Genomic DNA, 26,596 nt, shown 5'->3' on the forward strand with positions numbered 1-26,596 from the left:
CTCCGCGACGGGAACCGGCTGCGCCAGCCCCGGGGGCGGCACCGGGACCCCGGGCGCCGCCGCTGCTGCTGCTGCCGCTGCGACCCGTGACGGGGAGACCCCTGTCTGAGTCACCCCGTAGGCTGGAGACCCCCATCTTCCCCCACCCACACAGCAGAGACCCCCACCTGCGTCACTTTGTACACCAAAGACCCCCCCATCTTCATCACCTTTCCACCCCCTCCCACCACTCCCCCCACAACCCTCCTTTCCCACAGATACACCCCCAGACCCGATTTCACGCCAGGCATGGGACAGGATGGGGATGGGATGGGATGGGGATGGGATGGGGATGGGGATGGGATGGGGATGGGATGGGATGGGATGGGATGGGGATGGGATGGGATGGGATGGGATGGGGATGGGATGGGATGGGGATGGGGATGGGGATGGGATGGGATGGGGATGGGATGGGGATGGGATGGGATGGGGATGGGATGGGGATGGGATGGGGATGGGATGGGATGGGGATGGGGTGGGGATGGGGATGGGATTTGGGATGGGATGGGATGGGGATGGGATGGGGATGGGGTGGGGATGGGGATGGGATTTGGGATGGGATGGGATGGGGATGGGATGGGGATGGGGATGGGGATGGGGATGGGGATGGGGATGGGATGGGGATGGGATGGGATGGGATGGGATGGGATGGGATGGGATGGGATGGGATGGGGATGGGATGGGGATGGGGTGGGGATGGGGATGGGGTGGAGATGGGGATGGGGATGGGATGGGATGGGATGGGATGGGATGGGATGGGATGGGGATGGGGATGGGTTGGGGGGTCCCAGCCTTTATTGCCGTGCTCCTCAGGCCACGTACCCCTCCTCATCCTCGCTGCTGCCCTGGGAGAGGCCGCTTTCCGGGGCGGCACAGGCAAGGCACACCCTGCCCACCTCCCTCCAGCAGGGCCTGCAGTACTGGGCACCACAAGCAGCATCCGGACAGGCCCAATCCCGGGGGGTCTCAGGCACCCCGCACACCGTGCAGCTCCGGCGCACCCAGCGCCGCAGCCACGGCCAGCGCCAGCAGCACCACTGCAGCAGCATCTTCCCCTGCCATGGCAACCAGGACGGGGTTACACACCCACCCCGTGGGATGGGGGGGCAGCAAAGCCTTCCTTATCCCACCAGGTGGTGCCGGGACCCCCCCTCACCAATCCAGGGTGCCGCTGCGCCCGGCGGGCGATGCGCTTCCGCTGGCGGCGCACGAAGCTCTGGCGCTGCTGCAGCAGCTTGTTGTAGAGGTAGAGCACCCGGCTCTTCTCCCTCTGAGGGGGCACAGACCCTCGGGGTGGGTGGGGGGACACACACTGGGGAGGGGGTGTAGGGGGTGTAACTGACCCAGCCCAGGGGGTGGGGGGCTCACCTTGGGGAAGTAGAAGGCGGCGATGGCGCGGCGCAGGCGGAAGGTGTAGGCCTGGGCGATGCAGAGCAGCGCCAGCACCGCCAGCGGCACCCCGCTGCCCGCGTACTGCCGGCGGGTCATGGCCCGCGGCCGCGGGAGGCAGGCTGGGGGCACGGGGGCCATGAGACCCTCCTTATTGGGGAAAGCCCCCCCCCACCCCCAGCCCCACCACCAGCTCATCACCCAACCAGACTGGGGCTCCCCCCAACCCCACCCCCTACTCATTGCTTGGCCATGCCAGGGTCCCCCCCAGCCCCATCCGTGGCTCATGAACCCCAGTGATGCCAGGGACCCCCCCTAATCCCATCCCCAGCTCATCACCCAGCCATACCAGCCCCCCCCCAACCCCATCCCCAGCTCATCACCCAGCCACGATGGGGTCCCCCCATCCCCATCCCCAGCTCATCACCCAGCCATACCAGCCCCCCCCCCAGCCCATCCCCAGCTCATGAACCCCTGCAATGCAGGGTGCCCACCCCCTGAGGTGCCTCACCCACGTTGGAGGTCTCCAGCTGGGTGTCGGAGGAGGTGTTGAGGGCGCCGATGGTGCTGCGCAGCAGCCGGGCCATGAGCGACGCGCCCGTCACCCGCACGGCCAGGTGATGGTTGGCTGGGGGTTGGGGGACGTGAGGTGGGATGCAGGGGTGGGGGTGGGGACGCACACACGGGGAGATGGGGCTGGGGGCTCACAGTGGAAGGAGTACTGCACGAAGGAGTGGTGCTGGATGATGCTCAGCATGGTGAAGAGCATGTGGTCCAGACCCAAGGCGAGGAGGAGGAGGAGCAGGGGCGGGATGCACTCCAACAGCTCCATCACCTGTGGGGAGCAGTGATGGGGTGGGGGGTGGATCATCCACAGCCTGTCCCGTAGCCCCAGTCACCCCCCCCCCAGCCCCTCCACCAGCCCCTCACCATGGTCTCCCTCTCACGGGGCTGCACAGCCAGGCGCCAGGGGAAGATGACAGTCGGGGCCTCTGCCCGGCGCAGGGGCAGCAGCGTCCGCTTGTGCTGGGTGACAGGGAGCAGGGCAGCTCCAGGGACCCCCCTCCACCACTGGGGGTGGGTGGGTGGTTGTTGGGGGTCACCCACTCCCCCTTTCCCCCTCCCCCCCCACCTGCTTTCTGCGGCGGGCGTCGATCTGGCGGAAGTAGGTGGTGATGTAGAGGTTGTCAAAGCAGATGTCCTGGCAGTACTGCCGGGTGTAGGAGAACGCCCTGGAGAGAGGGGGGGTCCAGGGGGGGCCAAGAGACCACCTGCACCCCCCTAGCATCCCTGCCTTATCTCCATCCCCCCCCCATTAGACCTGCTGCCAAAGAACCCCCAACCCCTCCATCCCCTGCGGCTGTCACAGGGGTGTCCGTCCCCCCCACAGTCGTCCCCCCCCCCAAGCCCCCTCCCCACCCCAGGGCTCACGAGATGAAGACGAGGACGAAGGTGCAGGAGAGCAGGGGGCGGAAGAAGGAGGTGGCCAGGCCCAGGCGCTCCCCGTGCTGCTCCAGGTGTGAGGTCACCTCCTGCATCACCTCCTGCGCCGACAGGTTGACACCCACCAGCATCTCCTGGTGCTCCTCCTGCAGCGAGGGGGGGGGAGCTGTGAGGCCAGGGTGGGATCTGACCCCTCTCCTCAGCTCCCAGAGGGGGGGGAAGGGGAAGGGGGACGGGCACCCACCCGTACGACGATGCTGGCGGTGAATTCCTGGCTGAAGTTGCCCACGGAGCCGTTCACACTGTCGTACATCTGCCCAAAGTTCCCCTCCACGGGCACCTTCTCCCAGCACCAGGCTTGCATCACTGTGGAGATGGAGAGGGGATGCTGGGGGAGCTGAGACCCTCCCCCCCAAAATCCTTCCCCATGCAGCAAGGGGGGGATCATCCTCCACAGAGGATGGAGCTGGAGCCTCCCCACTTTGGGAGGATGGGGGGGGGGGAAGAGGGACAGGGGGTGGTCCCACATCACCCACCGTTGCCTATGCTGCAGAGGAAGGTGAAGGTCATGGGCAGGCAGAGGAAGTGGGCGATGAGGGGCACGGAGATGGCATCCATGCAGGAGACGTACCTCTGGTTGAAGTACTCCCTGCAGCGCTGCACCCCCAGCTGCACCAGGTCTGGGGGGGGAGACAGAGGGGGGGGCAGGAACCCCTCAGCTGCCCACCTGCCCCCAGCCCCGCTGGGGTTGGGGTCCCCTGCGAGGCCAGAATAGGGTTGGGGAGGAGGATGGAGGGGTGGGGAGGGGTGTGGGTGGGTGGGGGGCTGTGTGAGCCCCCTGCCCGCTCGGCTCACGAGTGCAGCGCAGTTTGGTCTTCATCTCGTAGAGCTGCTGGGTGCTGGTGGCTGTCTGGGGGTCGGGGTGCAGGTCGTACCCCTCCTCACTGGCCACCTCCTTGTTCAAGCCCACAAAGGCCTGGGAGACATTCTGCATCTCACTGCCCAGGGTCTGCCCGCTCCGCTGCCGCCAGGACGCACCAGGGGACACACAGACACACGTGGAGGCTCAGCCCTGCCCCCACAGCCCACCCCCCAGCTGCCTGTGTCCCCCCGACCCGACTCACCACCATGTCCTCCATCATCCTGCGCATGGGCGCCGTGGACACCTGCCAGAGCTGGCGGCTCTGGTTGACCTGCAGCTCCACCACGCAGCCCAGCGAGCGCGTCACCTCCTCCAGGTTGTGCCACACGTTGGTCACGGGCCCTGGTCACCGGGGACACCCCCCTGCTCACACCCCCAGCAGCCCCCAGGACCCCCCCATGGAGGGCAGGGTGAAGGAGGGGGACACAGACATGGGGCATGGGGCAGAGGAGGTTCCTACCATTGCAGATGGCAGTGAGGGGGGACTCAGACCCCCACCCGCCCCAGGACCCCCGCAGAGGGTTTGGGGGACACACACAGACACACACACAAGGTCCCCACCGTTGTAGATGGCAGCGAAGACGAACGAGAGGACGTAGAGCCGCCCCTCCTTGCCCAGGAATTTGGGGGCCGTGAGCAGGCTGGCGCAGCGGAAGTGGGGGGAGGTGGCCCAGCCCAAGGCTGTCACCCCTGCAGCGAGCAGAGGGCCGTCCCCTCAGTCCCACAGACGACCCCCAACATCCCCCCCCCCCCAGCCCAGCCCCGCATCCTCCTCACCCGCCAGCCCGTAGCAGAGCTGCACCTTGCGCTGCTCCGTGATGTCCATGGGGATGATGAGGACCTGGCAGAGCCCTGAAACACAAGGGTGTCCCAAAGCCTGGTGTCCCCAGCCACCTGTGTCACCCCCGGGGCTGGGCTGTGCTCACCAAGGCCCAGCAGGATCCCAACGCTGGTGCCCAGCAGGACCTTGGTGCTGCGGTGCTGCTCCGGTCGGCTCCAGAGGAACCGGCTGCACGGGGCGGGCAGCAGCCAGACCCCCACTCGCTTCAGGGCTGGGTGGGAGGGAAGCATCGGGTCTGACTGGGGGGCAGCGCTGGCTGGGGATGGGGTGGGAGGGGGTCTCACTGGGGTTGGGGTCTCTCTCACTTGAGTTGGGGGGTTTCTGCTTCCCGTGCGCCTCCGGCTTGGCTGAGCTCTCCAGCACAGGGATCGCCACTGAGTCCATGGAGCCAGGTCGTGGTGTGGCCATGGTAGGTGCTCCTCGGGTGCCAACACTCCTCAGGAACCAACAGCAGGGTGCTCCCCTGGAGCCAGGGCTCCCTGGAACTGATGCTCCCCTGGAGCTGGTGCTCCCTGGGGACCAATAACAGGATGGGGGGTGCACTCCTGGAACTGACAACAGGATGCTCCCTGGGTACTGGTGCTCCCTGGGTACTGATGCTCCCTGGGTAACAACTACAGCAGGATGCTGACCTGGAACTGCTGCTCCCTGAGTACCAGTAACAGGGGGGATGCACCCCTGGAACTGACAATGGTGAGGTGCTCCCCTGGTACTGCTGCTCCCCTGGTACTGCTGCTCCCCAGGTACCAGCACTGCCTGGGTACCAACACTCCCTGGGTACCCAGCACAGCAGGATGCTCCCTGGCAACCAACAAGGGGATGCTGGAACCACCGCTCTCCTACCACTGATAAGGAAAGATGCTCCCTGGGAACCAAGAGCAGGATGGTCCCCTGGTGCTGATAACAGCGGGATGCTCCCTGGGTCCCAATGCTGCCTGGGTCCCAATGCTCAGCAGGTACTGATGCTCCTCAGGTACTGACTGTCCCTGGGTACTGATGCACCCCAGGTACTGACTGTCCCTGGGTCCCGGCGCTCCCAGGGGTAACGACAACAAACACTCCCCAGGAGCCCGGCCCATTGTGAGGGGCCCCTTCCAGCCATCAGACCCCTGCACAGGGAGCCTGAGAGGGCTGAGCTCAGCATGGGGCTGGTCCCACGGCTGGGCAGACCCCGGCGAGGGTTGAAGGGCCGTGGGAAGAGCAGCCAGCAAAGGACCCTGCTGGAGAAGGAGGAGGAGGAGGAGGAGGGCACGGCGAGGGGGCTGGCTCGCAGCGCCGGCAGCTTCGTGCTGGGCATGACGCTGGCCAGTCTGTACGGGGCCACGGTGCTGCTGGCCCAGGGCCACAACATCTGGTACTGCCTGGTCACCACCATCAGCCTGGGGGCAGGGCTGGGGCTGGGCATGGCTTTCTCCACCCGCGCCCGGATCACCGTGCTGCTGTCGCTGCCCCACATCTTCACCAGTAAGGAGCTGGGAGCTGGGGGGTGTGGGAGGTGGGGAGGTGATGGAGCAGGTCTCAGGACCTTCCCCCTGCACCCCCCTTACTTTGTGTCCCACCCCAGGAGAAGGGAAGATGCTGCTGCTGATGCTGGCCCTGGGCATGGCCGTGCAGGGCCCCTGCACCAACATCCTCAACAACTTCTCCAGGGTCTCTGAGTCGCTGGCGTGCGGCGCCGAGCTGGCGCTCAACCAGACAGCAGAGAGGCTGCACCGGGCCCAGGAGCCTCTGCTCAGTGAGCCTGGGGGCCAGGGGGGCGTGGGGAGGGGATGTGGGGGCGTGGGAGGCAAGTGGTGTCCCTTCCTTTGGGATGAAGGGGGTGGGAGGGGTGGGGTGTCCCCTCCTGGGGATGCCCTGGCATTGCTGGGTACCCCCCCTGGGGTTGGTCCTCCTTCGCCCCTGGGGGTTGGGTCAGGGACCTTCCTCCCCCAGACGTGCTGACGAAGATCAAGGAGATCGCCCAGAAAGCCAAGGTGGTGGCTGATCACGTCAGGAAGTTCTTCCGCTCCATCATGGACTCTGTCAGCCACGTCGGTGAGGGGGGGTCACCGAGGGGCTCCCTGCTGCCAGCACCCCAGCACCCTGCTCTCCCCATCGCCTCCATCCCTGACCCCCATCACCCCCATCCCCAACCCCAACACCCCTGCACCCTGCTCTGACCCCATCCCTGGCCCCATCACCTCCATCCCTGACCCCCAGCACCCCCATCCCCGACCTCCAACACCCCTACACCCTGCTCTCACTCCATCCCTGACCCTCATCACCTCCATCCCTGGCCCCGTCGCCTCCATCCCTGACACCCCACACCCCCCATCCTGCTTTTGGTCCATCCCTGTGCCCATCACCCCCATCCCTGACCCCCAGCACCCCCATCCCCACCCCCCCCAACCGCCTCCTGCCCGCCCGCAGCCCGGTGCCTGCGCAACGTGTGGCTGTGGTTGGCCAGCATGGGCCAGGTTTGCAACCAGGAGCTGGGGACACCCTACCAGCGCTGCCTGAGCCTCTTCCAGGAGGCCAAGGACAACTGCGAGCGCGCCATCCCCCTCTTCTTCTACCTCTGCTACGTCATCGTCCCCTTCAAGGTTCTCTGCGGTCTGGCCAACAGTATGTGGGTCCCTGCCCCACTGTGGCAAGGTGGTGGGGGTGGTGGTAGGGGGGGTCCCACTAGCAGGGACCCCCCCACACCTCCTCCCCTCTCCACAGTTGCCCTGGTCTTCTGCATCATCCCGCAGTACATCCAGTCGGTCCTCAGGAGGAAGGTTGTCCCCCGTGAGTACCACTCCTGGAGCTCCAGAGGGTGACAAGGTGTGGGGTGGGGGGGGGTTTATCCTCCTCTATCCTCCCCCTTGGTGTCAGCCTGACCCCCCAACCCACCCCCAGCCATCAGGGCTGCCCTGGAGCGCGTGCGGCGGGAGTTCGAGTTCAACATCACGGCCGTGCACCAGTTCCAGGTGGGGCTGAACGCCAGCAGGAGCCTGGGCGAGGTGGCCCTGGACATCATGGAGGGGGTGCTGGCCCACGTGCAGCCCGTGCACCGCGCCCTGGAGCTCTTCACACACGTCTCCTTCTTCATCATCCTCTACGTGTACAGCCAGTGAGGCGGCTGGGGGGGCCCCGCTCCGGAATCCCCCCTCCTTCCCCCTCCTCCTCCTCCTCCTCCTCCTCCTCCTCCTCCTCCTCCTCCTCCTCCTCCTCCTCCTCCTCCTCCTCCTCCTCCTCCTCCTCCTCCTTGTCTTTCTCGTCCTCCTTCTTGTCCTCCTCCTCCTCTTTCTCCTCCTCCTCCTCATCCTCCTCCTTTCTCCTCCTCATCCTCCTCGTCGTCCTCCTCCTTGTCTTCCTCCTTGTCCTCCTCCTTGTCTTCCTCCTCCTTGTCCTCCTCCTGCTCCTCTTCCTCCTCCTCCTCCTCCTCCCTGTGGGGATGGGGATGCAGGTTACAACCCCCTCTCTCCGATGCCCTCAGGGCTCTGCGGTACCGGTACCGGTACCTACGGGACGACACCTTCGACAACGTCTACATCACGCGGCGCTTCGTGGCGCTGGACCTGCGGCGGGCAGAGCAGGGCAAACCCACAGCGCTGCCACTCACAGCCCGGGAGAGGGCTCGCTACGTGCCCCCAGGTCAGCCCAGCACCCCTTTTCATCCCCCCAAAAAATGACCCTCAGCCGGGATGTCCCAGCTCCACGACGCTCCCACCCCCGCCCAGGCGCGCTGTGGCTGACGCGGCGGGAGCAGCGCCGGTACCTGTTCCAGCTGGTGGGGATGGTGCGCCACATCCTGCTGGGCTTCAGCATCATCCTGGCCGATTACAGCCTCTTCTGGCTGCTGGACCTCATCCGGCACCTCCTGCGAGGGGAGATCGTGGCCAGGGGTGAGCAGCACCCACCGCCCCCCACGCGGCACCCACGGGTGCTCAGCCCAGGGTCCGGGGGGGCCCGTTGGGTTCCCCGTTGCTGGAGGTGGGTGTGTTGGTTACCCCAGCGCCGGTGACAATGGGCATCAGTGTGGACGGGACGGGCTACGCCAGCGACATCTTCCGGGACCTGGTGTCGGCCTTCGACGCGCTGCAGCAGGGCAACGTGTCGGTGCTGGCGCAGCGCTGCGTCCTCCAGCCCCTGGAGCCCAGCTACGGCACCTACATCACCATGGGTGACTTGGGGACGCTGCTGGGGGGGGGAGTTTGGGAGAGTGGGGGGGTGTCCCCTCCACCTTGTGTGACACGTCCTCTTCCCCCCCCTGCCCAGGAATCCTCTATGGCATCTGCTGCTTCATCGCCGCCTTCGGCGGGCACATGGCGCGCCTGCGCCGGGCGGTGTGTGCCGCCTACTACCCGTCCCGTGAGCAGGTTGGCCCCTATCATCCCCCAAAAACCCCTTTCCCCCCCTCACCCCCCCCTCTCCAGCAGCCCCCTGCCCTAACCCTGTCCCACTCCTCTCCGTGCCAGGAGCGCACGTGCTTCCTCCACAGCACCATCCTGGCGCGGCGCGCGGGGCTGGTGCGCGCCCTTCGCCAGGCCGCCATGCAGCGCGCGGCGGATGCCGGGCAAGGCAACCTGCTCCTCTACCTCACTGCCAAGTAAGCTTCCTGGGGGGGGCAGGGTGCATCCGTGGGGCTGGGGGCATCTATGGGGCATCCATGGGGCATCCATGGGCATCCATGGGCATCCATGGGGCATCCATGCATCCATGGGGCATCCATGGGGCATCCATGGGCATCCATGGGGCATCCATGGGTCCAGATGCCACCCCAACCCCCCGAGCTCCTGGGTGTCACACAGGGGCAATGCCGGCTTTGGGCAGGGTTTGGGGGGGGGTCCAGCCGCAGCCCCCCGCCGCGGTGACGCGGCTCCGTGCCCGCAGGCTGCCACTCCTGTCCCGGCTGCTCCGGCTCCTGGGCATCCAGCACAAGCAGTGCCTGGCCTGTGGCACAGCCCAGCAGCCGGGCTTCATCGCCTGCATCACGCCCAACTGCAAAGGTAGGAGCCCCCCCACCCCAAATACACCCCAAACCCCCCCAACCCCACCCCCCCACCGCCTCCCCCTCACCGCCCGGTTGGTGCCAGGGCTGTACTGCGCCGAGTGCCACCGAACCCTGGATGACACCTGCACCATCTGCATGGGACCCCTGAGCTACCCTGACGCCGGCGACAGGGAGATGTGAGTGGGAGGTGTGGATGGGAAGTGTGGGGGGGGCTGCAGCACCCCTACATCCCCCCCAAAACCCCCCTACCCCATCCCCACAGGGACTCCAGCGACGAGGAGACGGTGGGGCTGTGGCTGGGCGCCGCGCGGGCGCTGCGGGGCCAGGAGCGAGGGCGGCTGCTGCGCCAGCGCATCCGGGAGGTGGCGGGGGGCCGGGGGGGCGGCCGGAGGTTGCCCCCCGAGCTGGCAGCCCCCTTACGTGCCCGGCTGAAGGAGGAGGGGAGCGGGGAGAGCGACTGGGGCGCGGATGAGGACAGCTCGCTCTCCAGGTGAGGGGTGGTGATGGTGATGTCCCAGCACCCTGGTTTTTTGGGGTATCCATCCCTGACACCAACCTTTCCCCCCAACACCCCCTGCCCCCCCCAGCCTGGACTTCAGCTACCAGGAGCACCCCGAGAGCAGCAACAGTGAGCTGGAGGAGGTGACGGCGCTTGGACCCCCCAAGCGTGGGACGTGGGTGCCGGCCGGAGCCCCTCCGGTGTGGGGGAAGCCGGGAGCTGCCGGGGGGGCCAGGAGGGGTTGGTGAATAAAGTGCCTGGGTCTTGAGGGGTTGGTGTCCTGGTGCTCTGAGGCAGTGGCTGGCACCCCACGGTGGTCCCAGGCTCAGGGTGCCCCCAGCCCCACGGTGCCCCCAGCCCTGTGATGCTCCTGTTCCCATCCCTGTGGTGTCCCCAGCCCCATGGTGCTCCCAACCCCAGCCCCAAAGTGCCCCCAGTCCCATGATGCTCCTGTTCCCACCCCTGTGGTGTCCCCAGCCCCATGGTGCCCCCATTCCCATCTCCATGGTGCTCCCATCCCCAGTGTCCCCCAGCTCCATGGTGTCCCCATCCCCACAGTGCCTCCATCCCCATCCCCACAGTGTCCCCCAGCCCCACAGTGTCCCCATCCCAACGGTGTCCCCCAGCTCCATGGTGTCCCCAGCCCCACAGTGTCCCCCAGCCCCACTCTGCTGCCCCAGTGATTTGGGGGGGGGGCACACGCCACACCTCCCACCCCCCACCCCCCCAGCACAGGCAGGCAGGCAGGGGGTGTCCCTGCTTCTCCGTTTATTACCAAGCAGCCTTCGTCTTAAAAAAACAACCACCCCAAAAGACGGACAGACGGACAGACGGACAGACAGAGGCGGCTCGGCGGGGGGGGGGGGTATGGGGGGGTGGGGGTGGGGCGGCCGCCCGCCGATTATTCATTTGGTTCCTGACACCAAGAGAGGTTCAAGTAGCCGAAAATTTCAAGTTCACCATAAGGCACTTTAAAGCCATGACATAGCCCAGAGCCCCCCCCCCCAACCCAACCCCCCCGCACCCCAAATCCCCATCACCCCTCCCGGCACCCCATGGCAAGGGACAGATGCGCGGGGGTGGGGGGGCCGGGCAGCGCTGGCGGGCAGCAGCGGAGGGGCTGGGGGGGGCGGTTTGGGGAGGAGGAGGAGGGGGGGGGAATATATTACATCATCTTTTTAAATATAGATAAACTCTTATTTTAGGCAAATAGTGCCGGTCCCCTGCTCCCCCCCCGGGGGGGGCGGTTGGGGGGCATGTGCAAAGGGCAGAAGAGGGGTGACAGCTGGGGCCCGGCCACCCCGGGTTTGGGGGGGCAGCGCGGAGGAGAAAGGGATGGGGGGGTCCCACAGGGCCAGGGTGGGATGGAGAAGGAGGAGGAGGAGGAGGGGGGGGGATGTGGGGGTCGGGTGGGGGCCGGGGCTGCCCCACACCCGGGTGGGCTCACCCGAATAGTGCAACCAAGAGAAAGCAGCCGGGAGTGCAGGGGCGAGGGGGGCTCGCCGGGGAGGGGCTGCTCGGGGGGCTTGGGGGGTGGGTGGGGGGGAGAGGAGGTGGGGGGGGGTCACAATAAGCTATGTACAGCGCGGGGCGGAGGGAGCTCCCCCCCCACACCCCCCCTCAACCCCCTCCCCTCCCCAACCAGTAATTGGGCAAAGAGGAGGAGGAGGGGGGGTGGTCCCGGTCCCGCTGGGATGGGGGCGCATCCACAGGGGGGGGGGTATGTATTGGGGGGGGGGCGACACCCCAATCCCGCTTCCCCCCCCCCTCTAAACCACCATCAGGGTCACAGCAGGAGGGACCCGGACACGGTGTGTGGGAGGAAAGGGGGGAGTGGGGGTGGCGGGGACATCCCCATCCCCCCCCCAGCCCCTCCTACACCCCCCACCCCCTTACACCCCATTGTGCAAATCGGCCAGGGGGGGTTTCCCCCCCTTTGCATAACTGGGAACGAACCGTGACGGGAGAAACGGGAACAGAAACCCCGGCGGGCACGGCCTGGCCTGGCCCGGCACGGCGCCCGCTCCCGCCGCAGCCCCTACGCCGTCTCCACCGACACCCCGTTATCCGCCTGCGCCCCTTCCTCCCCTTCCACTTCTTCCTCCTCTTCCTCGGCCTGTCCCGGACCCCAGTAACGAGCGATAGAGAAGCGTAACCCTTCCAACCGCCCGTTAGAGAGGTCGAGGCCTGGCGGGCCGGCCGGCGGCGGCGGCGGCTCGTCGCGGCGGCGGCGGCGGGTCCGCACTTCCAGGCAGTTCTGGCCTTTGAGGTGGCGCTGGAGGTGGTCGTCCTTGGCGAAGGCCTTGTGGCAGAGGTAGCACTCGTAGGGCCGCGCGCCCGTGTGCAGGTGCATGTGGTTCTTCAGGTCGTAGCTGTGGAGGAAGCGGGCGCTGCAGTGCTGGCACGAGTATGGCCGCTCGCCCGTGTGCTTCCGCATGTGGATCTTCAGCTTGTCGTTCCTGGGGGGGAGGGAGAAGGAAGGTGGGGTTGGAATTAGGGGGGGGAAGATGGTGTGGGGAGATGGCGGGTGGGGGAAGATGGAAGGTGGCCTGGGGAGATGGGAGGTGGTTGCAGGAGGAGGGGGCTGCTCGGCCAAGGTGGGTGGTTGCAGCAGGGGATGGGTTATCCCGGCTGGCCGGGGGATGGGAGCTCTGGGATGGACCCTGTTGGGGACGTGGGGCTGGCAAGGGAAGGGTGAGAGGGGTGATGCTGGGGTGGGTGGGGAGGGGGGGTGGGTCTGGCTGCACCCACGCAGTGCAGAAGACAGGCTGGGTCTGCACCGCGCTGCAGCGGGGACATGGCTGGGCGCTGGCCGCAGAGGTGCCACAGGCAATGCTGCCGCCATGCCTGGCGCGGGTGGGCACGGAGAACCCATGAGGTGCAGAAGACCCCATGGACCTGCCAGGGATGTGGCCAGGCACCAGCAGGGCTGGCAGTGGAGCTGCCGTGGGGGATGCTGCCGCCATTCCTGCTGCAGGTGGACATGGAGAATGGATCCGGCACAGCACCGACACGGAGCAGGACCCCCACGGCCCCGCACCGCGCCGGGGAGGGACAGGGCTGGGCACCAGCACGGCTGTCCCGGGGGGAGGTGGGGAGCTATGGGGGCACGAGGGGCTGGCTGGAGCCGCTCACCGTGTGAATCGGACCCCGCAGACCTGGCAGGCGAAGGGCTTCTCGCCGGTGTGCGTGCGCATGTGGCGGGGCAGCTTGCCGGCGCCGTGGATGACCTTGTGGCAGACGGGACACTCCTGGGGCATCTGGGACCGGCGCTTCCGCACCAGCTTGTCGGGAGTATCCAGGCCGGGAGCCAGCGCCTCATGGTGCAGCGAGCTCAGGTACCAGGTCGGGGTCGATGGGGTCCTCATCCGAGGCGGCCTCCTCGGGGGACAGGGGGGCCTGGTAGGGGAAGGGGAAGGGGTGCGGGGGCAGCTCCTCCTCCTCGGGGAGCTCGAAGCTCTCGTAGGGCAGCGGCAGCCCCTCGGGTAGCGGCGGCGATGGGGGCCGGGGCGGCGGCGGCGGCGGGGGGCTGCCGGCACAGCCTTCGGCCTCGGGGGCCGGTTCCTCGGCGTGGTTGTTGAGCCGGGCGCCGCGGGCTTGCAGGAACTTGCGGGTCTTCTTGCTGCGGCGGGCGGCGGGGCGAGGGGGCGGCGGGGCGGGCGTCTCGCCGTCGGGGAGGGTGGCGAAAGCCTCCAGGTAGCGGCGGGCGCGCTCGCAGTCGCCGTCATCCGGGCCTGGCGCCTCCATCCCGTTCCCTTGCAGGATCTCCACGCAGGCAGCGATCACGCAGGGGATCTCCAGCAGCCGGGCGGCGCGCAGCACCTCCCCCATGTTGGCGCTGCTGATGGTGAGCGTGGCCGTGTAGGCGAATTCCAGCAGCGCTCCCAAAGCTTCTGGCCCAACAAAGTCCAGCTCACAGACCTCCTGCCCGGGGCCCGGCCCGGCAAAGAGCTTCTTGAAGTAGCGGCTGGAGGCGGCCAGGACGGCGCGGTGCGTGCGGTACTCCAGCCCTTGCGTCTTGATGGTGACGTCGCAGAGCAGGCCCAGCTGGCGCTGCTCGTTCAGGCAGCTCAGGAGCTCGCTGCTGTGCTCCGGGAAGGGGATGCCGATGAGATCGTCCTCCGGGCTGGCCATGGTCCTCACCTGCCAGGGAAGGATGGGATGCTTTGCCAAAACCAGCGTGGAAACCGGGCACCGGGCTCTGGGTGGAGACGCCCTCGCGGTTGTGAAGCGCCCGGGCTCGGGCTCGGCCCGCGAGGAAATCTCCATCCCAGCGCCGGGGGGTTGGGGGTTTTGGTGGGACGCTGAACCCAAGGGGAGCAAGGGCAGCCCCCCTCCCCCCCCCCTTGCTTCCCTTCCCCATGCTGAGGTTGGCAGGCTGCACGCTTTCCCCCCACACACCCTTCGCCATCCCCCCCTCAACCGCCGCCGCAGCCCCCCGCGCTTCCTCCGCCGCCGGCACCCGGCCGCCCGCGCCGCCCCCCCACCGCCACCACAGCAAAGGGGGGAAATCTCAGCGCGGTGCCTTTGAACGGCGTCGAGGCGCGGCGCTTCCTGCGCCATCCCACCCACCCGCCCCCCCCTAACCACCACCACCACCACCACCAGCACCAGCACCCAGCACCCACCCCCGGCCCCATCCCGGCCAGGCGAAGCCACCAGCTCCCGGCAGCCCCGTCCTGGGAACGCGGGCCTCGCCGGCGGCGGGCGCGGGTGGGCGGGCGAGTGCCGGGAAGAGGGCCCCGAGGGCCAGGGGGGCCGCCCCGAAGAGCCCAGCCGGGCTGGGAACGGGGGCCACGCTTCCTGCCACTGCAGATTAGGATCAGCACCCGCGCCGCCGGTTCCTGCCCCCGCTCCCAGTGGGGGCCCAGCTCCCTCCCTCCGCCTTTGCCCCAGCCCTGGGCTGCTCCTCGCCCAGCCAAGCCCTGCCTGAGCGAGCCGGGCCTTTCCCACGCTGCGGCTGGCAGGGCTTGGCCTCGGCCCTAAACGCGGCGCCGACGGCACCCAGGTTCCCCCTGTGGCGCTGTGCCGGGGACAGCGGGGTGGGCAAGCGGTGGAGCCCACCAGCCCTTGTGACCCCCAGGTGACGGTGTCCTGGCTGTCTGGTGACACCGTGTTGGGACGGCTGCGCGCTGGCTGCAGCCTCAGGAAGGCCGAGGCCCTGGCAGGGCCCGGAGCGGGGCTGTGCCACCACGAGCCGAGCCAAGCCCCGGCACACGGCGGCACATGGACACCGGCCGTCGCCGGGCCAAGCCACCGCCAGGCCCACCAGGACCGAACCCCGCCACGTCGCGCCAAGCCCATGGGTGCCAAGCCACGCCGTGCCGGCGGCAGGCGCAGGGGACGTGCCCCCTCTTGCCCGCCGAGGGGGCGGCGCGGCCGGCAGCCCCCGGCACAGGGGCCCATCCCCGCGCCGGCCGCTCCCTGTGCTTGGGCGGCCGCCAGCTGGGGCTGCCTCGGCAGGCGGCTGGGAACGGCCCCGGAGCAACCGGCTGCGGAGCCGCCCCAGCCGCTGCCGAGCAGGCCCGACCGGCAGGGCAGGCGGCAGCCGCCCCTGAAACTGGGAGCCGGGCAGCGTCGACCGCCCGGGATGGCGGCGCCGGCGCCGGGCGCCCATGGCCACCCCTTGCCCCTTGGCCACCAGCCACCGGCCGGGGGTCCCCGTCGCCCGCCGGGGCGGGGGCGAGTGGATTAGGGGCGATTAAGCCATCAGGGCCCTGGGAGCCAACAGGCAGCGACAGCCCCCGGTTGGATTAGGCGGGATTAGCAGCGGGGGCAGGATTAGGGGAGGCAAGCGCCCCGCGCTGTGGCTCGGGTGGTGGCAGGGAATGGAGGTTGGGGGGGGGATGATGGGGATGTGGTGCCTGCCAAGGGCACCCTGGAGCTTTGCAGACCCCCGGGGACTGTCATGGAACTGGGAGTCCAGGGATGGGGCAGCACCCGAACCCTCCATCACCATCAGCCCCATGGAGGAGGGATGGGCTGTGCTGGCCCCCTCAGCACCGTGACACCCACTGTCCCACGGAGGGACCTGGGTGCAGGGGGCTCTTCCTGCTTGGTGTGGCTCCCACCAGCACCCACACGTGGGGCTCCTGTGCCACGGGGGTGCCCGGGCTCGGCGCAGCAGCCAAGGCCCCAGCCATAGGTACATCAGCAGGTGATGGTGGGGAGGGGAGGGGGTTGTGGGACAGGATGACGCCCTGAGGAACGGGCCCAGCCACCAGCTTCACGGTGCCCACGGGACCAGCCGGAGGTGGCTGGCGGCGCCACGGCCCAGCCCGGCAAAGGGAGCCGGGACCCCCGGCCGCGGGGCCGGATGCGCCTGCGGCCGAAGGAGCGGGGCCGGGCGGGGGCGAGGTGGCGGCAGGAGGGGGATTTTCCATCGCACCAAACCGCTTCTTCTTCCCCGACACCCTCCGCCCCCCCACATCCCCCCCCCCCTTAACCTACCCCCACCCCCCGCGCATCCTCCCCGCTGGAGCGAAGTCACATGCTGAGCGGGTGCTGCCATCGAGGAGATCGCAGCGACGATAAGGAAATGGGGGGGGGATGTTTGAGGAGGTGGGGGGGGGCTGCAGCTTGGCCCCCCAACCCCCGGTGCTCTGGGATGATGGCAGGGGGGGCACAGGCCATGGGGGGGGGGCGGTGGCGATGCCCAGGCCCCAAGGCTTTCTTGGTTACGTCAACGCCTGCGGCCGGGCCCGTTTCGGCTGCGGCAGGCGCACGGGGCCAGGGAAAGGGGCCGGGGGGGTGGGGTGGGGTGTGTTTGGGGGGGGTGGGGTGGGGGTTGGTTGCTCCCCACGCTGAACCAGCTCCCATGTTCCAGCGGGAACAATGCCTGCCCAGGTCACCCTGACATCCCGCCGCCGCCGGCCTGTGCCACCTGGCACAACCGCCGCCAGCCCCGCTCGGCACCCCCCTGCCCTGGGGAGGGGGTGTGGAATTGGGGTGTCTGGCCATGCCAAAATGGCAGCAGGGTGGGGGGGGGCCCAGCTGTGCAGCACCCACCCACCCTGCCTGGGACACGCTGCCGAGCTGGGATAGCACCCGGCACGCAGGCACGGCGCCAACCTGTGCCGGGGTGGTGGGTCGGTGGGGGTGTCTGGGAGCGGGAGCGAGGGGGGGTACCCCCCACCTGCTTTGCTTTCCCATAGGAAAAGGGGGGGGTCAGGGGTCCTGGGGAGCTGGGCTGCTGCCGAGCGCTGCCGCTTTCGGTCACAGGAGTCGCAAACGCTGTCGAGGGACTTCACAGCCGCACCGGGGAGAATGAGTCACCCAGGAAGGGGAACGCGGCACCAGCCACCCAGCGGGCCCCGGCCCCTCGCCCCGCCACAGCCCCAACCCCCTCCCACCCCCCAGCTCCTTCAGGGAGCTGGGAAGAGACCCCCAGGATCCAAACTGGGCATCACCCCTGGCGAAGCTGGCAAGGAGCGGCGGCGGTGCTGGTAGCGATGGCTTTGGTGCCAGCCACCGCGGTGAAGGGAAAGGGGTGGCCAGGCTGTGGGGTGAGGGGTGGGTTTCTGGAGGGGGGTGTCACAGCCCCTCCAGCCATCCAGCTGGGAAGTTGGTTGGGGTGGGGTTCGGATGGGCTTGTGGCCCTGGAGCGGGTCCGTGCCGGGGGTCCCGGTGCCGGCGCGGAGGCGGCCGGGGGAAGCGGTGCCGCTCTTTGAAAGAAGAAAACAGCCAGCGGAGCCGAGAGGAAATGGGTTGAAGAGAGAAGAGGATAAACAGGGGACCCCCCCACCCCTCTCCCCCGCCCGCCTGCCCCACGGCGCTGGGGAGCCAGCCCCACGGCACCGCCACGGCCTCCCGGCCCCCCTGTGCCACCCGGCTCCTCGCTCATGGTGTCACCCAGTCCCAGGACACCTTGAGTGTCGTGGCCAAGCCGCCGGCACCAGGGCAGGGACTCTGAGCCCTGTAGCCTTGCTCTGCCACTGCCGCGCCCGGCACAGCTCCCGCCGCGGCCCGGTGCCAGCCCGGCACACCAACCGTGCTGGAGGCTGGGCACGGGCACCCTACCATGGCGCTCGCAAGGCCGGCGGCATCGCCAGCGCCGACACCGGCACCTGTAGCAGGGACAAGCACCCACCAGCCCCGCTGAGCCCCCGCGGTGGCGCCGGGCCCTGTGCCAGCGTGGCGACCCCCTCCCACCACCCAACACCTTCCCCGCCGCCGGAGGCGCGTCCGGCTGCTTGGCATCGCCGCCGTGGGGTGCAGGCCCGAGGCTGTGGTGACCCAAACCATCCCTCCATCCCACCCCCAGCCCATCCCCATCCCACCGGCAGCGGGGGCGGTGCAGGGGCAGCATCCCAGCTGGTGCCCACCCACCCCAACCCACCCTCCCACCCTCATATCCCCGTGGTTCTGGCACCTTCCCTGGCGACAGGGTGGGCGGGCGAGGGGCTCACCTGGCTGGGCGCTGCGCCGCGGCCGGGTCGGCGGCCCCGCGAGCCGAGCGCGGTGGGGAGGGGAAGGGCGCAGGGTGCCGGGTGTGTGTGAACTTGGCCCCGCTCCCCGGCTGCACTTGAGCGCAGGATCCCACCTCAAAAGGAGTTGACGCCCACACCCCGGGTCACGCACCTCCCAGCCCCACTGCTGCTGCTGCTGCTGCTGCTGCTGCTTCCCAGAACACACACACGGCCTTAACCCTTCGCGCCCGGCGCCGCAGGCCACCAACCCGGAACACGGCGGGGAGGGTGGTGGGTGGGTGGGGGGTATCCCCCCCCCCCCCCCCCCCCAACCTCCAGCCCACTCCCGTGGGAGGAAATTCCCGGCGCTCGGGCAGGACGGGCGCAGCGGCGCCGCGGGCATCCCCCTGCGCCCAGCTGCCTCCGCGGGGTTGTTCCCCCCACACCTTGAGCCAAGGAGGATGGGAGGAGGAAGAGGAGGAGGAGGAGGAGGAGGAGGATGGGCCCTTCTCACCCAGCCGCCCCGAGGCAGGGTGATGGGCGCTCGCTGCTGGGATGGCACCTGTGAGAACGGGGGTGCTGCTGTGGGCTTGGAGCTCCACATGGCCCGTCCCAGGGCTGCCAACCCCCCCTTCCCCACCCCCAACCTGCTCTGAAAGAGGGTCCCCACGGTACCCGCTGTGGGATGCTGGGAGCTGGGGAGGGGGCTCTGGGATGGCCCCCAGCCCAAACGCGGTGCCCGGGCCCCTCCGCTCCCCAGCCAGGGGATCCCGTGGGCCGCAGCCCTGGGGGTTGGTGAAGGGGGGGGGGCCGGCTGCAGGTTCACGCAACCCCCCCCCTTAATTACACCCTCTGCGGCCCCAGCTAAACAGCAATTAGCAGCCTGGAGAGCTGCTCCCCACACCCCACGGCCGGCACCCAGCATCCACCCCGGCCGCCCACACCAGCTCAGCCAGGGCCGTGCCAGGGTTGCCGTGATGGGGAGGGGTGGGCAGCTCCCCCCCCCTCACCCCATCCCAGCACCCACCCCAACACGGCCAGAGGCTCTGGGCAGCCACACCAGCGCTGCCAACAGCGCGAGGCCGGGGGTAGAAAGGGGAAGAGCCCGACGCCAGCGCGGCCTCGGTCCCCGGCAACGTTGGCGGAAAGAGTGTGGTTGTGCAAGAGCCAGAGCAGCAGAGGGGCAGCGGGCATGGCCGAGGGGCAGGGGGGATGGCAGAGGGGCAGGGGGGATGGCAGAGGGGCAGCGGGCATGGCCGAGGGGCAGGGGGGATGGCCGAGGGGCTGTGGGCACGGCCAAGGGGCAACGGCGGTGGCAGAGGGGCTGTGGGGACAGCTGAGGGGCAGTGGGCATGGCCAAGGGGCAGCAGGGATGGCAGAGGGGCAGCAGGCATGCCTGAGGGGCTGTGGGGACAGACAAGGGGCAGTGGGGACAGCTGAGAGGCTGCGGGGACGACTGAGCAGCTGCGGGCACGGCCAAGGGGCTGTGGGCGCAGCTGAGGGGCAGCAGGGATGGCAGAGGGGCTGTGGGGACAGACGAGGGGCTGTGGGGACGGCTGAGGGGCAGGGGGGATGCCCAAGGGGCAGGGGCATGGCAGAAGGGCAGTAGCCATGGCCAAGAGGCCATGGGGACAGCCGAGGGGCGGTGGCCGTGCCAGCACCCCACCCGTGCCGTGGCACCACATCCCACCTTCCACCCCCCTCCCTCCATCCCATCCCCGGGCACCGCGCTGCCCGCCAGGGATGTCCCGGAGCGGGGAGCTGGCAGGGTGGGGGCACGGCCAGTGGATCCAGGGGGACAGAGAGGAGGGGGGGGGGGGGAAGGGACGTGGCACCTGCCCGCCAACCCTCTCCCTGCCCTTTGCTCCCCATAAAGGAGGGGAACGGCGCCAGCCCCCCCTGGCCCAGGTGTGCCAGGTGCTAAGGGCGGGAGATAAGGTGGGCGAGGCGGGCAGGGAGGGGCGCAGCATGGGCACGCAGCCCTGACTCAGGGTTCCCGCTGGTGGCCAGGCTCTGCTGGGGTGACTCACCACGTGTGTGTGTCCCCCCCGCACCGTCCCCACCCTGGGGGTGTCGCAACCACCCCCGCGCCCGGCCACAAACTGCTGCTCGCCCTGGATGGGGGGGCACGGGGGGTGCCCACCCTATGGGGGGACAGTGGCACTGAGAGAGGGAGGGAGGGAGGGAGGGGGGGGGGATTTTGGGGAGGGGGGGGCTGGCACCGTCCATCCTCCTCCCCACACCAGCGGGTGCCATGGCCGGCGTCGGCAGCGATGGGATGAAGCTCCATCCTGGCACAGGGTGGGCATCATCCTCATCCTCAGCCCCACACCACGTCCTGACTGGGGGGGGGGCCAGCTGCTCACCCATGGGTGGGCAAGAGCAGGTGAGGCTGTGGGTGCGGGGGCTCTGCCGGGCACCTTGGGGCTCCCGGCTCCGAGCGCTGCCACCCCCAGCCAGGGAGAGGCCAGGAGAGGCCCTGGCTGTCCCCAGCTGCCCCCTGCCCTGGGGAGAGGAGGGAGGAAGAGGAGGGGGAGGGGAGAGGAGAGGGAATAAGAGGAAGAGGGAAGGGGAGGGGAGGGGAGAGGGAAGGGGAAAAAGAGGGGAGAGGAGGAAGAGGGGAGAGGAGGAAGAGGGGAGAGGAGGAAGAGGGGAGAGGAGGAAGAGGGGAGAGGAGGAAGAGGGGAGAGGAGGAAGAGGGGAGAGGAGGAAGAGGGGAGAGGAGGAAGAGGGGAGAGGAGGAAGAGGGGAGAGGAGGAAGAGGGGAGAGGAGGAAGAGGAGGAAGAGAGGAGGGGAAAGGGAAGAGAAGGAAGAGGGAGGGGAGGAGGAGGAGGAAGAGGGAGGGGAGGAGGAAGAGGGAAGGAAGAGGAGGAAGAGGGGAGGGAGGGAGGAAGGTGTTGCCAAAATGGAGCTCGAAGGGGGAGGCACAGGATGGAAATGCTCGACCCCCCCAGCGCTGGGGGCACGGGGCCAGCAGCGCTCCAAGGGAGTGGGGGGGTCCAGGCAAGAGGGGTGCAGCAGGGGGGGTGTCCCGCTGCACCCCAGCCCTGCCCGGGACCCAGGGGGATGGAGCTGCACTCGCTGCCCCACAGGCACCCCCAGCCCGGCACAGGGGTCCCCGTGGCAGCGGGGATGGGGGCTCTGCCCACCCCCAGCCCAGCACCCACAGCTGGTCCCACTGCCAACCCCCAGAGCCACGGGACACCCCTGGGGGGCAGCCAGACCCCCCCACACCATACAGCCCCCCCGAGCCGGTGGCACCCCGTCCCTGCCCTGGGGTCCTCACTCCCGCAGCACCCCAGGGACTGACCCCCCCCCCGATGCTCCATCCCAGCGCCGGGCTGGTCCCAGTGGGGTCACCCAGCAAGGACAGTGCCAGCCCACGGCCCCCCCTCCACACCCCCCGAAATAGCCCGGCTTCCGCCCCCACGGCAGCTGCCTGCTGCCAGCTCCCCGCTGCCCACGGCTGATCCCGGGGGAGGGAAGGAGGGGGCAGGCAGCACTAATCCCCCCCACGTACTGCTGCCCCCCCAGACCCACAGCCACGAGCGAGACTCGGCCAGCCCCCCACTGCGGGGACCCCCACGGCGGAGCCACACTGTGGGGCAGCGGCTCTCGGGTGGCGTTTGGGGGATGGGGGGGGTGTGGGGGTGTCCCCGAGCTCTGCCAGGATGGGGGCTGGGTTGGGAACCCCCCTCCCTCCTCGGGGTGAGCGGAGCATCCTCCTCACCGGGGACCCCCAGCGCCGGGGTGGGAGGAGGGGGGCACAAGGGAGAGAAGGGGGGGGGTCACCCCAAAAGCTCCGATCACCCAGAGCATCGGCCCCGTCCCCAGGCAGCCGGCACGGCGGGGGGGGCAGCATCTGGCGCCCACCCCGCGCGGGACCCCGAGCCCGGCGGCCGCCCCCCGACACTCACAGCCCCCCGGGGCTGGTGCCCGGGGGAGGGGGGGACACACGGCGGAGGGGCCGGCCGGGGCTGAGCGGCGCGGAGCAGCCGAGGCTGCCGGGAGAGGCCGGCGCTCGCCTGACCTACTTCTCCTTCCGCATCACCTGCTTTCATTTTCCCCCGCCGCGGCTCGCTCGGCGGGTCCGTGTCCCTGGCTGTGACCCCCCCCCTCCTACACCCCCCAAACCTCCTCCCCACACCCCCCCCGCGTCACGCCACCAGCCCCAGGGGTGCCGCGGGGGTGCCCCGCACCTCCCCATCCCCGATCTGCCCCCGCGCGCGGCCGCGCACCCAGCGCGCTGAAGGTCACCGGCTGCAGCACCGGGCACGGCGACCTCCCCCCCACCCCCCCCACCCCACCCCCATCCCACCATCACCCCCCCCCCGCCCCCCGCCGTTTCTCTGCACGGCCACCCAAGCGTCACCTCCCTGGCATGAAGCGAGTTTGACGGGTCTCAGCCCAACCCCCCCCCCGCCCCGGTCCGGGTCCTCCGGCCGCCCCGGGGCTCGCCGGGGTGTGGACACGCCGCTGCCCCCGGGGCTCGCCGGGGCCGCCAACCCCGCCGCGGCCAACCGGGCGGGCGCCAACTCCCCGAAACCGGGCAGGGGCCGCCCCCTCCCCCCGGCCGCGGGGTTTCCATGGAACGGCGCAGGGGGAGCGCGGGCTCCCGGGGGCTCCCGCCAGCGGCCCCGCCGCTGCCAGGAGAGATTTCTCCGTGGTTTCATCATCCGCCCGCCGGCCCCCAAGGAGAGAAGTTCCTGCTCTGCGAGGGGGGCAGCGGCCACCCCGGGCCGGGAGTGGGGCTGTGGGGTCGGGAGAGGGGGGCTGGGTGGGGGTCCCGCCGCCCCCGGCCCCACCGAAGCTCCCGCCCGCCGCCTGGCTCAGGCCTGGCGCACTCGTGCCACGTGTGCACGGAGGGTGCAGATCCCCGGCTGGCAGAGCCGCACGGCCGGGGGGGGGTGGGGAGCGCCGGGGGGGGCACCGGGGCCGTGCCCGGGCTGCGCCCCCAAAGGCGGCGGCACCGGGGGGGTCCCTCCGCCGGCATCCCACCACCAGCATCACCCGACGGTCACCTGTGCCACGGGGATACACCCACCCGGCAGCGCCCGCGCCGCCACGGGGCCCCCCCCCCGGCCCCCCGCCGCCCCACACCCCCCCCCCCGTCCCGCAGCTTCCCCTTCCCCACGCACCCGCCTCAAGTTCCCAAAGTCCGGCCCCTCCCTCCGTGCCCGGCACCGGCGGCACCAACGGGCGGTTGGCAGCGGCTCCGCCACCGCCGGCTCGTCCCGACCCACCCGCTGCAACCGCGCGGCCCCGCGAGCCGCGAGGGTAAACTGAGGCACGGAGAGACCCCCCCAAACACACCCCCCCCCCCCCCCCCGAGCCAAACCTGGCGCCGCGGCCCCTCGCCGGGGGTGAAAGCGGCTCCGGGTCAAGGGCGGCCGCGGCCCAAGAGGGCGGCTGGGGGGGGTGGGGGGTGTAAACACCGCACCCACCCCGGGCAAACAGCAGCCTGGGGGGTGCCAGATGTGGGGCGCAGGTTCGGCAGCGCTGGGTGTGTGGGGCAGAGGGCGGGGGTGCTCAGCAGGTGCCACCAAGGCCTGGTGGGGCAGCCCTACCCAGACCCCCACCGCCAGAGGGTGGGACCCCCCCACCGTCACCCGCGTGGGGCCAGCGACACGGGGCGGGGGTGCGGGGACACGGGGGGGACCCCCACCTATCCCCCCACCACTGGCTCCCCGAGGGTGCCGGGACGAGGGGGGACCCCCACCCACCCTCAGCTCCATGGGGCTGCCAGGACACGAGGGGGACCCCCCCTCGCCCCCCGCTCCGCGCTCTCCCTAACCCCGCGCACCCGCAGAGGGGCCGAGGGGGGGTCTTGGGCAGGGGGTTTGTGGGGGGGGGGGATGCAGCCGAGCTGCTCCCCGGGCGGCGGGACGGCACCGGGACCCCCACAGTCCCAGTTTCCCCGTGCGGAGGGAGCGGGAAGAGCCCACGCGTGACCGACCCCCCCCCCCCCCCCGCATCCTCCATCCCCCACGGGGGACGCGGCCACCGGCTCCGGGGGGGGGGGGGGGGGCACGGCGGGGGTTGGGGGGGTGTGTGTGTGCGTCCCCTCTCCCGCTCCCCCCGTGCACCGGGAGCCCCGCGCGTCCCCTCCCCGCCCCTCCCGCAGCATCCCCGCTCCCCGCCACTCACCGGGCTCTACGAGCCGATCGCCGCCCCGGTAACCGGCACCGGAGGTACCGACCCCGCCGGTGGGTCCGTCCGCTCACCTGAGAGCCCCGCCCGAGCTCCGGGCCGGTCCCGGGGCCGCGGCCCCGCCTCCGCCTTCACCTGCCGCGGCCGCGCCCCGCCCGGCCCCCCCCGCCCCCCCCCCGCCGCTGCCGCCGCCGCCGCCGGGGCTCCAGGAAGCGCCCGCCCCCCCCGCGCGCCCATTGGGCAGCGCACCGGCGCTCCGGCCTCCGATTGGCGGGCGGGGAACTGTCCGTCAGCGCGGCCGCGCCCCCTCCCGGGAGGGCGGGGGCCACGCGGAGCCCCCCCCGGGACCGAGGGTGCGGGGGGGGTGCGGGGAGGGGGGGGGGAAGCGCTGAGTCAGAGGCGGCGGCGATTAACGGGACCGGCCCCGGGGACGGGCGGGGGGGGCTCGGGGGGTCTGTGGGGGGGTGTTGGGGTCGGGGGGGGTCGGGGGGGGGGGGGTGGAGCCCGGCCCGGCCCCGCCGGCGCCTCGCCCGGTGCCAGGCGCCGCTCGCGCCCCGCCCGCTGCGGCCGCCGAGCCCCGAGCGCGGCCCCGCGGGCACCGGGGGGGGACCGGCCACGGCGGGGGGACCGGGCAGAGAACGCCGCGGGGGGCGGGGGGGGCAGTGAGAACCGGGGAGACCCGGCACGGGGGGGGTGGGAGGGGAGGGGGTGCCGGGCCCGGGGGGGGTGCAGAACCGGGGCGGGGGGGGGTGAACGGCGAACCGGGCCCGGGAACGGGGCGGGGGGGGGATGGAGAACCGGGCAGCGGGGCTGCGGAGCGGCAGTGCCGTCGGTGTGCGTGCCCCCCCCTCCTTCCCCTTCCCCCCTCCCTCCATCCCTCCCCAGTCCCGGCGGCGCTGGGGCAGGGCGCGGCGGGGGGGCCCCCCCTTCCCCCCCACACCCCCCCCCGGGAGCGGCCCCTCCGCAGGTGCCTGGGCGGGGACCCCGCGCAACCTGTTTGGCCGCCCCGGGAGGCAGCGGCGGGCCCGGCCCGGGGCTCACCTCACCTCACCCCGGTCCGTCCCCCCTTCTCCCTCCATCCCCCCTCCCCATCCCTCCCGCTCCTGACTCAGAGCCCGGCCGCCGCTGCCCGGCGCTGGCGGAAAGTGTGAGCGGGGCCGCGGCCAAGGCAAACACCGCCCCGCAGACGTTATGTCAGCCGGGCCGGGCGGGGGGGGGCTGCCTCCCTCCCTGTATCCCCCCCCCCGTGCCTCAACCCCTCCCCGCGCCCGTTCGGTCCCGGTACTGGGCACCTGCGGCCGCCCCCCCCCCCCCCCCCCAGCCCCGGCTCGTTCGTTCCCGGGGCTCGGAGCCCCGCGCTCCTCATCCCCGCCCGTCCACCTGCCTCACCCCCGCCCCCCGCAGCATCCCCACCTCCGCCTCCCTTCGCACCTGCATCTCCCCCCTCCCGGTTATCCGGTTGTCCGGCCGGTTCGGGGCTCCGGTGGCGACGGGGCGCGGGGGGGTTGGGGGTGTGCGGGGGGGGAAAATCCACCCCAAATCCCCCCCATCGCCGCCCCCCCCCGCCCTCAACCGCCCCCTCCGTTCTCCGTACCCCCCCCCCCCATCCCCGGTACCGGCGCTCTCGGTGCCGCCGGGATCCTCCCGCCCGCCCCACCGGCAGCGGCCCCGACGGCGCGTCCCCGGCCGCTCGCTCACCTCACGGTCCCGGGGGGTCTGGCGGGGGCCGCGGAGCCGCCAGGCCCGTGTCAGCGGCCCCCCCGTGTCAGCGGGGCCGGCGGCGTGGCAGGAAGGACCGGGCGGTCATCGCGGCCCGGGCGCGGCCGCCTGCAGAGGGCACTGCGGGGCCCGCGGGGCCCGGGGACACGGGACCGGCACCGGGGACACGGGACCGGCACCGGGGGGGACACGGGAACCGGCACCGGG

At 70.8% G+C, this 26,596-nt stretch overlaps 3 protein-coding genes across 3 annotated transcripts; 1 reads left to right on the plus strand and 2 right to left on the minus strand.

Annotated features, from left to right (window-relative positions):
• Window positions 1-848: 848 nt before the first annotated feature.
• On the minus strand, window positions 849-5,042 carry DCST1 (DC-STAMP domain containing 1; the record flags this gene model as incomplete). The annotated part of the gene is made up of 15 exons (XM_084276643.1): window positions 849-1,094; window positions 1,196-1,309; window positions 1,408-1,550; window positions 1,940-2,056; window positions 2,376-2,454; window positions 2,561-2,660; window positions 2,860-3,017; window positions 3,116-3,237; window positions 3,408-3,551; window positions 3,727-3,892; window positions 3,996-4,135; window positions 4,355-4,483; window positions 4,571-4,645; window positions 4,720-4,845; window positions 4,940-5,042. 15 exons carry the CDS (start codon window positions 5,040-5,042, stop codon window positions 849-851), a joined length of 1,962 nt encoding a protein of 653 aa, XP_084132769.1.
• A 734-nt stretch (window positions 5,043-5,776) lies between these two features.
• On the plus strand, window positions 5,777-10,359 carry DCST2 (DC-STAMP domain containing 2; the record flags this gene model as incomplete). Its single annotated transcript, XM_084276644.1, has 15 exons — window positions 5,777-6,098; window positions 6,199-6,369; window positions 6,567-6,668; window positions 7,044-7,238; window positions 7,338-7,403; window positions 7,515-7,728; window positions 8,095-8,252; window positions 8,339-8,503; window positions 8,614-8,781; window positions 8,877-8,977; window positions 9,077-9,207; window positions 9,492-9,607; window positions 9,695-9,788; window positions 9,875-10,102; window positions 10,200-10,359. The coding sequence occupies 15 exons, from the start codon at window positions 5,777-5,779 to the stop codon at window positions 10,357-10,359; spliced, it is 2,391 nt and encodes a 796-aa protein (XP_084132770.1).
• A 1,790-nt stretch (window positions 10,360-12,149) lies between these two features.
• On the minus strand, window positions 12,150-14,251 carry ZBTB7B (zinc finger and BTB domain containing 7B; the record flags this gene model as incomplete). Its single annotated transcript, XM_084276921.1, is given in 3 exon segments — window positions 12,150-12,570; window positions 13,247-13,453; window positions 13,455-14,251. Coding segments are annotated over 3 exon segments (1,419 nt in total). The 5' UTR covers window positions 14,246-14,251.
• Between the last annotated feature and the right edge of the window lie 12,345 nt (window positions 14,252-26,596).

The sequence above is a fragment of the Gallinula chloropus genome (genome assembly GCF_964237585.1).
Source record: "Gallinula chloropus genome assembly, chromosome: 29".
Classification (NCBI taxonomy): Eukaryota; Metazoa; Chordata; class Aves; order Gruiformes; family Rallidae; genus Gallinula; species Gallinula chloropus.